The 12159-nt window shown below is 39.7% G+C and overlaps 1 protein-coding gene across 1 annotated transcript in view; it reads left to right on the forward strand.

The window, feature by feature from the left end:
- The window catches only part of LOC117513919 (inosine-uridine preferring nucleoside hydrolase-like), a 33345-nt gene extending 26359 nt beyond the window's left edge, over positions 1 to 6986 (forward strand). The window contains exons 4-8 of the mRNA XM_034174168.1: positions 3850 to 3961; positions 4047 to 4183; positions 4313 to 4390; positions 5946 to 6062; positions 6687 to 6986. Coding sequence (XP_034030059.1) covers positions 3850 to 3961; positions 4047 to 4183; positions 4313 to 4390; positions 5946 to 6062; positions 6687 to 6839 — 597 coding nt within the window. The 3' untranslated portion in view covers positions 6840 to 6986. The remainder of the gene's footprint in view (positions 1 to 3849; positions 3962 to 4046; positions 4184 to 4312; positions 4391 to 5945; positions 6063 to 6686) is intronic.
- Positions 6987 to 12159: the final 5173 nt, after the last annotated feature.

A 12159-nucleotide genomic window follows, 5' to 3' on the forward strand; every position in this document is an offset into this window, starting at 1 on the left:
TGCATTTACACATTTTACAGCCTTTGTAAACATTTTAAACATGTTTTTAAAGAACTTTCTATTTTTCTATTTTTATCTTTTGTCATATTTTAAATATCATTTTGTAAAACATCTCTGTGTGTTTTTAAATGTCTTTGGCATAACTAACACATTTTAACATGAATAATAAGGGATGGGTATTGATAAGATTTTAGCGATATTGATGCCATTATCAATTTTGCTTATCGATCCGATTCCTTATCAGTTCCCTGATCAATACCTTCTGTGAATTTTCTGTGTACTAAAAGTAGGCTTTGCGGGTTTTCTATGTCAATAACATTTTATTGAGTCTTAAAGTCTGGGCGGGAGGTCTGGGCGGCTTTGCTTGAGCTGCTGCCCCCGCGACCCAACTCCGGATAAAGCGGAAGAAAATGGATGGATGGATGGATGGATGAGTCTTAAAGTAAATAAATATGAAATTGGTCACTGGATCCTTGATCTCTGGACATAAATAAAATTAAACAAAATCTGTAGTTTTTCTCAAAGGCATTTCTTTTCAGACAATAATGGCATGAATTTCACTCCATACATCTGAGCTGAGCTATTACAGCCGGCTACGCTGCAAGTCAACATCAATGTAATTCATAAAGAACGCAGGACGTCTCATTTTGGGAGGAAAAAAAATGTTTTAGTCTGTTGTAGTTTGTTTCCTGTGTTACAGTGTTTGGAAAGAGGTGTCATTTGAGTTATATGGTGATTCAATTTGAGGTTATTAATTCCGACCGGACTCTAACTTGACTTGGCAGAGAGCGGCGCAGGATTTGAAGTTGTGCGAATGGAATGGAGGATGAGTCTTGTTTCTTTCCTGCAACAAGACAAGAGTCCCAGTTAGTGACTTTAATCCGCACAAAAGTGACTCACGATTGACATTTTTAAATGGCTTTGAGGGGGGTTAAGAAGCAGACTTGTCGCTTCTGAAAAGCAGCAAAGCAATGAACCAACAAAGCAGCAGATCAGAGCACTACTTCGTTATTTCAAGCTTCAAAGTGGAGCCCTTACAAAAGCAGTTGATTACAGACCCGCTGCAGGATCTGCAATCAAGGTAAAGAAATCATTTTCCCGATAAAACACCCTCAAAAACAACAGCCACTCTGAAGGACTGATAAGGGAATCGTTAAGCAAAAAGGCTATTGATGTCGGTGCATCGAATCATTTCTTAACGATTCTCGAAAAGAACTGGTTCTCGATCATTGATCATGCACTGTATGCAATGTTTTGCGGCATATAAAGCTTTGCTGTATATTTAACTTGCTGCAGCATCCTGCACTTTAGCATAGATTGCTGTAGTCCCAACGAACACAGAATATCATGTGACATGTTAGTGACCATGATCTGTTGTCAGAATATGGTTGCCATTAGGTCAGAGTTGGTTTGCTGACATCAAACCAGCCTGACCCAGAATCAGGTAATTTGCAAGCAACTGAGCATCAGGTTCTCCACAAACATGAGGTGTGAGGAAGAAGAGGGGTGACTACATATCAGGTTGCACCCCACTCAGGGGCCCGATGAGCCCGGACAATCAAAAAGATAAAGCCCTCCACAACAGCTAGCTGCAGCATCAATCCGCTTCTGAGCTATGGATGTTATGAGGGTAGGAGGAGCTCGGATCAGCAGCTTCCACCAGGGATTCAACCAGTAAAAAATGTTAATCCACCATTGGCCCCTCAGTGTTGAGCCTGAGCACAGCAGCTAAGCTGGCAGGAGAGTCCACAGGAGCTCATCTCTCCATGAGGCTGTTACTTTTAAATGGCTATGAGTGGAGCTGCAGTGTTTCTTCCAAACAAACTGTGATTTTTACTGCAACTGCATCAAAATTAATCAAATTAAATCAAATCAATTTTATTTATATAGTGCCAAATCACAACAACAGGTGCCCCAAGGCACTTTATATTGTAAGGCAAAAGCCATACAATAATTACAGAAAAACCCCAACGGTCAAAACGACCCCCTATGAGCAAGCACTTGGCGACAGAGGGAAGGAAAAACTCCCTTTTAACAGGAAGAAACCTCCAGCAGAACCAGGCTCAGGGAGGGGCAGTCTTCTGCTGGGACTGGTTGGGGCTGAGGGGAGAGAATCAGGAAAAAGACATGCTGTAGAAGACAGCAGAGATCAATCACTAATGATTAAAAGCAGAGTTGTGCATACAGAGCAAAAAGAGAAAGAAACACTCAGTGCATCATGGGAACCCCCCAGCAGTCTAAGTCTATAGCAGCATAACTAAGGGATAGTTCAGGGTCACCTGATCCAGCCCTAACTATAAGCTTTAGCAAAAAGGAAAGTTTTAAGCCTAATCTTAAAAGTAGAGCGGGTGTCTGTCTCCCTGATCTGAATTGGGAGCTGGTTCCACAGGAGAGGAGCCTGAAAGCTGAAGGCTCTGCCTCCCATTCTACTCTTAAAAACCCTAGGAACTACAAGTAAGCCTGCAGTCTGAGAGCGAAGCGCTCTATTGGGGTGTTATGGTACTATGAGGTCTCTAAGATAAGATGGGACCTGATTATTCAAAACCTTATAAGAAGAAGAATTTTAAATTCTATTCTAGAATTAACAGGAAACCAATGAAGAGAGGCCAATATGGGTGAGATATGCTCTCTCCTTCTAGTCCCCGTTAATGGAAATTAATGGAGTCGTCACTTTAAAATCACGTCACCATGACACAAAATCACATTTATTTAAAGTTTGCTATTAAAGTTTGCCACTGCGGAAAAATGTTTGAGTGCTAATCTAAGCGTTAACATGTTGATGTGGCTTTTGGACATGTTAGAGGTGAGAACAATGTGTTACTTTACATGTTTAATGCATGATTGATGCAGGCCGCGGTCTCAGCTGAATTGCTGTTTGATTCAAAGTGACCACACCCCTAATTATGTATAAATTTATGGCTTAAAATGTCTTAAACTAAAAAGTTGGAAAAACATTCACCCCCACCCTACAGTTGTCATGGAAGTGGGAAACTATCTATAGAGACCATAACCTTTTTTTTTTTTTTTTTTTGTACCAGGCTATAAACATGTTTATTTCTGCTCTAAAGTTAGATATTTTTAACATGGACTTGAATGGAAACCTTCTCACTTTTTGGAGCCAGTCTCAAGTGGCCAGTCAAGGAACTGCAACTTTTTCTTCTTCCAGGTGGGCCACATCTGAGACCATCAAAGCTTAACCTCTTGGGGAAAACGACTTGATGTCCAAAGATCAGCCAATCAGGGTGCAGGTCCCTCCCACTGGCATTGATTGAAAGACAAACTATTCTGCTGAAAAACAGCATTATGAACTGTCTGGGCATTGGGAAAACTTCATTATGAAATAAAAGTAAACTTTGAATAATTACTGTCCCAGTCAAAAGTTTGGACACATTCAGTTGATTGAGAAAGTGTGTCCAATGTGTGTACACTTTGAAATAAATACGGCTGGAAATGAATAAGAAAAGGCCTCTGTAATAAACCATTTTATTACAAAATTTTTATTTTATTATATTTTTTAAAATTTTTATAATTTCAGAATTTCGTGGTGATATGATACAACTGTCTGTATTTATTTATATGAGTATTTTATTCCATAATGTCTTATTTATAACAATTTGGTTAAAGTAGTGTGTGTGTGTGTGTGTGTGTGTGTGTGTGTGTGTGTGTGTGTGTGTGTGTGTGTGTGTGTGTGTGTGTGTGTGTGTGTTTAATCCTAAGATAAGGTACAGCAAGTGAAATGTACATTTGTCATCACTTTTCTCACCAATGGGAAGGATTAAAAACAATGAAGTTACTGAAGATCATCTTGAGCATCTGACATGTTTAAGATGTTTTATTTGTGTTGTGAAGGTGATTCTGGTTGCCACAGCACCCCTCACTAACCTGGCTATTGCTGTCAAACTGGACCCTTCCTTCCCTCAGCTGCTGAAGGCGCTTTACATAATGGGAGGCAACACTGAATGTAAGCCTCTTATTTTGCACTGCAACATACAACTTGTGTCATATGGTGAGCATGAAAAAGGGTGTGTGTGTGTGTGTGTGTGTAGCCAGGGGTAACACCACACCATGTGGGGAGTTTAACTTTGTGGCGGACTCTGAGGCGGCCTACATTGTGCTGGATCAGTACCTCTGTCCCACCTACATGGCCACGTGGGAGTTCACCTGCAGGAACATCCTGCCATGGGTGAGCTTACAACCCACAAACCTGAAATTATATTTCAGTGAAGCTTGAATTTGTTATGACAGTAAATTCTGACACTAACTTTACTTTTATGCATTTTGTTGCTGAATTACACCGTTTGTTTCTGTTTAGTCTTTCTGTGATGCTTGGCTCGCCCAAGATACTGAAAAGGCTCACTTCATGAAGAAGATTTCCGCACATACCAGGAAGGTACAGTGAGTGATTTCTAATTCTGTATATATTAATCTGTACTTTAACAAGCAGCAGTGACATTGATGGACACCAGAGCTGGGGGATAAAAAAACAAACCAACTCATTTCAAAGAAGGTGATAATAAAATAATTTTCTGCCAAAGGCCCACACATGTCCAGCAGTTGGCAGACAGTGCCGCCAACTGCTGGACACCAAATGGACTGGAGGCTAACGTAAGTGGCTAACTGTATAGCAGGCCTGATCCGTATCTCAAGTGCGCATAGCAGCCACGCACTGCACTGCCCCAGCAAAACAGTCGCTCCACTAATACAAAACACAATGAATTGGCTTCACTTTTATCTTTTAATTTTCCTCTCTTTTTTTGTGTGTTTTGGTTTGTTTTTTGCATTTCTCACTTTTTAGTCATTAGCAGTGAACATGCATATTTGTGCATGTACAGGCTGCAGCAATAGTACGTATTTCCCATATGTAGAACAGTGAAGAGTTTGCCTGTGTGAAGAGTTTAATTAAATGAGTGTGAATGCTCAAAGTCCATCTACATGAGCAGCACAGCTCACTGAAATGTCAGTGACTTACAAAAACAAATACACACCTGTGTGTAATTGTACAGTGCCCAGTTGTACTGTGTATTATACAGTATATATATATATATATATATATATATATGTATACATTATACAAATAATGAATGATTATGAGTTCAATGGTACGAATATTTTATGAGGTGAAAGCTGGAACAAACCATTGAACGAGGCGAAGCCAGTTGAAATGTTAGCATCTCCATGGCATATTTCAGTTGCTGGGGCCCTGAGCACTGAGGCACCTGCATGCTGGATCATGCACTGAGAAGCCTGCTGTATGTCCAGAATGTCAATACTGACGTTCCCTCATGCAAGTGATACTCCTCATCTGAGTCACGCTAACCACTCATTTGACACAAAGTCAACCCAGTGGAACTCGAGGACCCACTAAAGGGACCCACTGTTGTAGCAAAGATATCCACTTGTCAGCTTAAGACACTGGTTAGCATCCATGTATCACAACCACACAGTAAGGCAGGAAGCATCGGGGTCACAAAGACTTGACCTTTGTATCACCAAACACCTCTGTCTAGTGACCCATAAAATCTTCACAGGCATCTCTCATTCTCAAAGACCAGGGACCCAGAGACATAAATGTTACTGACAAGATAAGTGAATGTCTCTACAAGTTTGACACTTTCACTACATACAGAGTACAGAAAGGTTTTATTTGTTTGTTTTGTTTTTTGTTTGTTTTTTTCCTTCTGCTGTAAGTATAAATTAAAAATCTAATTTCTCTGAACTTGTCAGCCCAGGCTGCATGTAAGCGTCAATCATATCATGGTGGTGGCAAATAAAGAGAGGGAAGTGTGTGAAATCAAAACTTAGCACATCATCATTCTGTGCTGTATTTGATATTTTTAGGATGGCAAAGGCATGGCACACTGTCGATTGGGGGAAAAATGGTAAATTGAATGGTTTGCTGATTTTATTTATTTATTTTGACTTATGTTGTATTAATGTCACTGAAGACAATCCAGTCAGACCGCTATCAAAAAGAGCTGGTGGGAGGACCCGGGTTCAACTGCTGTGATGCGTATGCTGTGGCTGCTGCCATTAATGATGAACTGGTGACAGAAATGGAACAGGTTTTTATCTACACACTTTCCATTTCAACAGTTTTATGTGGGTTTATGTGTGCACATATTGCAATCAAAGAATAATATTGCATTTTTACATATTGTATGATCCAAATAGGATGACTCCCTCTTTTTGTGATGTATTTCCAACTAAACACCTTGTCATATTCAGACCAATGTGGCAGAAGTCCATTTTAAAAGAGCAGGTAGCACTGTGCGAGTTGAACAACCAACATACAGACCAGGGTTCGATTCCAGGTCAATGCTGGTACAGCACTGACCTGTACCAGCATTGATTTGTATCCTTGGACAAGACACTTCATCAGTACCAACGCAGTCCACCCAGCTGTAAATGGGTATCAGCAATGGCTGAGCAAATAACCAAGGATGGACTGGCATCCCATCTAGAGGGAGTAGTAGACTCCCAACCGCTACCACTACATTATCTAGAGATGAGCACTGGTCCAATGAGGCTTAGGGCCTGTGTAGGACTTACTTCAATGGCTATTTTAAAAGAATGAATGCTCCCAGAAAGAGGGAAGTGCTTATGTACTTAAAACACAAATGAAACTCAAAATGCTTAAACAAATAATGTAAAGAAACCAATCAAGACTCCCCATCTTCTTCTTGCAGGTTGCTGTGACGGTGGAGCTTGAGGGGAAACACACCCAAGGAATGCTGGTCCTGGACTACATGGAGATGCTTAAAAAGGAACACAAGGTTAACATCCTGAAGAAAGTTGACTTGGAGAAGCTCAAGAAAATGTTGATGGATGCACTCAAATAGTGCTGTTACTTTGAGTAGCATTGTTGCATTTTGTGGAATAGGTGCACTTAAAATTTGCTAAATTTTTCTTCATATTTTAATTTGGAACAGAATGTGCAGTGTTCCAAGTGCATTTGCCTGTATGGAAATAAAAGCCATTTTAAGGATTTTGAGCTTTACCCACTTTTTAAACACATTCTCACATATTTTTTTTTCTCCAAATTACAAGTTTTATACTGTAAAATTTACCATACGTCCAGTAAATGCATTTACACATTTTTAACAAAAATTATTGTGGCAACCATAGTTGCTTTTTTCTCTCCATAAAAACAGTGGAATAGGGTCTTTTTTTTGTTGGTTTTTTTTTTTGTTGGTTTCTTTAAACAGTGGAGTGCACATACACACCAAGCAAGTGTGGTGGACAAGTAGTTAGTGTGCTTCTTTCCCATGCAAAAGGTCCCCAGTTCAATACCACTTGTGCCTGTGTCCATTTTGGAGTTGTGTTCATGCATCTGGCATGGAACCTGTGCCAAATCAACATGCTGAACCATCTTGATTCTATGTGGTGAGTGACCCTGAGTGGAAAAAGGTGGAAGCTGAAGAAATATTCTAAGGCATGTACGGGTGATTCTTAGACTACGGGCACTTATGTCCTTTGGTCATATTGTATGAAAAACAGAAAAAAAGGGGAAATTTCACACTTTTATAGTTATCTTTACAATGAAAGTGTGTTAAGAAATTTGTTCTAGTAGTCTATGATGACTTTTTCACCTTTTTTCAGCATCATTATATGCAAATATTGCTGTTTTGTGCTTATCCCACACCCAGACTTTTGATCTTCAATGATAAAAATGAATGGTAAAGAAACGTTTTTTTCAAATGTTTTAAAATCTCTCTGAATAAAATATCAGTAAAATAATCAAAACATAATTGGGGTATTCAATGTCATACAACTGTTGTGATTTTTTTTAAACAAAATGTAGTTGTCCCACACTATTGCCGTAATTTCCACCACAACACTGTAATGGCCCTTTAAACAGTTTGTATGAAAGATTGTTTGGGTAGTTTCTATGGAGATAAACAGTGACATCAGAGCACATGTATATAGCGCCAAATCACAACAAACAGTTGCTCCAAGGCGCTTTATATTGTAAGGCAATGGTGTGGTGGAAATTACATTTACAAGGCCAATAATGCCCGTATTTAAAGAATCACCCATACATACCCTGCAGTTAATGGTCATGGGGGTCTGCAGCCTATTCCAATATTCACTGGGCAAGAGGTAGGGTACACCCTGGACAGGTTACCACTCTAACACAGTACCGACAGATATAGACAATCGCACTCACACCTGCAGTCAAGTTAGAGTCACTATTTCATCTAACCTGCCCTCACGGACTGAGTTACAACATGATCACATTTGTTGTTTTTGAGTTAAGAAGGACTCGGCTCAAAATTTCCTAATAGCCAATAAACCATACAGAATTTGGAGTGCTACCCTTTTCATTTTTCTTGCATGAACTGTCTTTGAATAACCTGAAGTAAAATTAAAGCATTTTGTGGGTGTGGGAGTATTTCTGTTACATATGTCAGAGGTCTAAAATGAGCCATGTCGCACTAAATTAAGTTGTAGCAGATTTTCTGTGAGCACACTCACAGAAATGAGGAACTTTGAGAATGTTTAACAGGAAAACTAAAACATATGAAAATATGAAAACAGAAAACTGCACATTATGACCCCTTCTTAACTGATTCAGAAATGCCAGTAATCATCAATTGATCTATATCATAATAGCCAAGTGACCTCTGTGTGCGTATGTATGGCTTCGATCATGCAAAAACTGAGGAGCTGACATTTTCCGTTTGGTATGCTTATGTATTTTGGGTCAAGGATGAAAGCTGCAAAAACGGAAAGTTAATAGGATAAATATTGTTGGAGAAATTAGCAATATTAGTTAACCAATAAACAATGGATGCTGTGCTGCAATGCACCTTAGGAGTTCGGGTTTTGAGGTTTTAAATGTTATTGTGTAGACAAGTGGACATGTATTGTGGTTTGTTTATGGCCTGGAGCTCAAATGTCGAGGCGGTTGTGCAGGCGACAGAACGCAGCTACTCTGGTTAGCTGTGTAGACGAGCACTTACCGACATGAACTCTCCCACTCGCCTCATCTTCCCTTCTCCACTGGAAACCAAAAAAAAAAAAAAACCCCTCATCTTTTCATGACTGCTTGGTGATTGCAGCTGAAAACAAAACAGTACACATTTATCCGTGTGAAGTTATGCTGTGTTTGTATTGCGCAACAGAAGGCTGTCCCCATAAGTGGTCAAATCCCTCGATATCACGCAAGGGTTCAAGCGAGACTGCGCTGCCCTATTGTAAATACGTTAAAAATACATGGATGACACAAGAAAGTGAAAACACTTATTTCCATTGTGGTCCATTTAAAAATCAAATCACAGAATAGAAGTAATAACAAAATAAAAATAATGATAATAATAGTGTGTATATGATAACAACTAAACCATTTATAAATACATTTTTCCTTCCCACTGTAGCCAAGTGCTTGCTCACAGGGGGTCGTTTTGACCGTTGGGGTTTTACATAATTATTGTATGGCCTTGCCTTACAATATAAGGCGCCTTGGGGCAACTGTTTGTTGTGATTTGGCGCTATATAAAAAAAAATTGATTGATTGATTGATTGACATTAAAACAATAAATTAACATTACAAATTACATAATTAACAGAAAAGTTTTGAGTTCCTCTTCTAGAAACTCGAGGTCTAATGTTAAACATTCTGGACTGATATGTCATTCCCACTCATGGCTTAATTTATTACCACCCTTGAAAAATATCAGCCAACTATTTTATAAACACTGTCCAATCTAGAGCCCATGGATCCCCACGGGCAACACACTAGTCCTATGTTAATTGTGATGGGGTGGGTGAGTGGAGGGGATTGCTGGCCACCATTAATGAGCACATTTCATGTTCCTTATGTAAACCTGTGTTCCTAGTTTTACTCAAGTATTTTTTTTCTGAACCGGTAATTTTGCCATATGGCTTTTTCCCATCTTCTCTCCAGGTGAAAACAGGAGAGACAGCACACAGTGCAGCTGGAGGTTCTGCACTGGATGCATACACAACACAGAAAAAACTATATGTAATACACCACAGGACAAGAAGTATCTAACAAGTCGTGGCCACATGTGAACACAGTTTTTACTTCAAAATCTAAAAAGCCTAACTAAAAAGTTACGTGACGGAGCACTTGTTTGCGCTGGTAAAGAAAATGTCCACTTTTACCTTCACGCTGTGTAAGCACTGTGAAGGCAAAGCCGACAGCTCCGGTGTCTCCGACCGAACAGGCCCCCCCTAAAAATTGGTCCGTCCTGCCTCTCCACTGTGCATGCGTCATTTCAGACCACAGCAGCATGTTGGAGTCTGACTCTCTTCACCCAAAGTGATCAAAGGGAATAATATGATTATTAACCATCAGATGACAAAGTAAAACCTCTTAAATCATTCTAAAGTCAGTTTTAAGCAGAAATTAGGCGAAAATCAGTGAGTTGTTTCCAACGCTCTGGAATGATGTAGGCGTAGCAGCATGTCTGAGTCTGACGTGCTGCTGTGGTGCTCTCACATCCCCCGTCTTTTATTGTGAAATAATGCTGAATTTATGTGGAAATGACTGTTGTACAAAACTTCAGATATCTGTCGCTGAGATGATGACTGGAGTGCAGTTTGAAGCAGAAACGAGGTGATAATCCATGAACTGCTGGTGACGTTCAGAAATGACACTGCTGAGCTCCGAAATGATGCATGTGCAGTGAAGGCAAGGCGGACCAATTTTTAGGGGGGGCTGTTCAGTCGGCGACACCTGTGAAAGCAGACTGACAGCCTGTTTAACAAGAATCACAGACAGACGTACAGGGGGATTCTAATATGCCTCCCAAATTTTGGTTTGAGAAGAGTACTGTTGAATTATGAGACAAACAATCTTCATGACTTTGACAATACAAAAGTATGATGAAAGAAAACTTGTGTGTTTGTTATTTCCCCAAAGCTTGTTATTTTAAAAATGAAATTTATCAAGTTTGAAAAAACAAAAAGGTATATATGAGTATATCATCAGATTTGTTGGCTCCTCATTTTGGCCAAAAGCTTTTAAGGAACTTAGATATGTATTAGATATAGTAGATAGAAATGACTAAGCAGAATGTCGTACATTCTCTTGTATTGTTACAAGAGTAAGTCAACGTTGTCATACACAGTCTTTTTTGCTTTGTTTTTGTCAATTTTTATGTATTTGCACACAGAGGCCTGAAACTAACAACAGAAACTGCTGGAAGACAGCAACACTCTGCAAAGAAACATCTGGCATCCACAAGTTCACAAAGGAATGCAGTCAGTGCAAAATTAGCTTTTACTGCATTCCTTACAACACTACCCTGGACTTGAGAAGAGCCACAAAGATTTGAAAAGGACACAGTACTTACAGCCATGAGTGTCTTTTATACACATATATATTATGAAAAAATACAATATTGTGGATCAAACCATAAATTTATCAATGTCCTATATGTTGCTCTTTAAAAAAAGTTTCTGAGTAGCATCGGTTTCCGTGGATGTACCACATGTACAGAGCCACTGTGTGGCATTGGAGCATTCATAGTAATAGAGCCTTTATTGTCATTGTACATACATACAATAAAATTTGTTCTCTGCCTTTAACCCATCCTATGTGCAGTTCGACACAATCCAACCACAAGGAGCAGTAGGCAACCACAGTGTGACACCCAGGGACCAACTCCAGATGTAGAGATGCTGCCTTGGTCAGGGGCAGAGAAAGAAGCAGACCCTAAATAAGGATGTGTTTGGCTGTGGGAGGAAACCCACACAAACACAGGGAGAACATGCAAACTCCACACAGAAAGGGTGGGAAGCGATCCCACAACTTTCTTCCTGTGAGGCACCAGTCCTAACCACTAAGCCACCGTGCTGCCATATTATTATTATTCTCTCTCTCTCTGTGTGTGTGTATATATATATATATATATACACACACACACAACCCCTGGCAAAAACTATGGAATCACCGGCCTTGGAGGATGTTCATTCAGTTGTTTAATTTTGTAGAAAAAAAAGCAGATCACAGACATGACACAAAACTAAGCAGAGGGAAAAAATATGGACTCACTCAATTCTGAGGAATAAATTATGGAATCTCCCTGTAAATTTTCATCCCCAAAACTAACACCTGCATCAAATCAGATCTGCTCGTTAGTCTGCATCTAAAAAGGAGTGATCACACCTTGGAAAGCTGTTGCACCAAGT

Source organism: Thalassophryne amazonica, chromosome 1, assembly GCF_902500255.1.
Source record: "Thalassophryne amazonica chromosome 1, fThaAma1.1, whole genome shotgun sequence".
Taxonomy (NCBI): Eukaryota; Metazoa; Chordata; class Actinopteri; order Batrachoidiformes; family Batrachoididae; genus Thalassophryne; species Thalassophryne amazonica.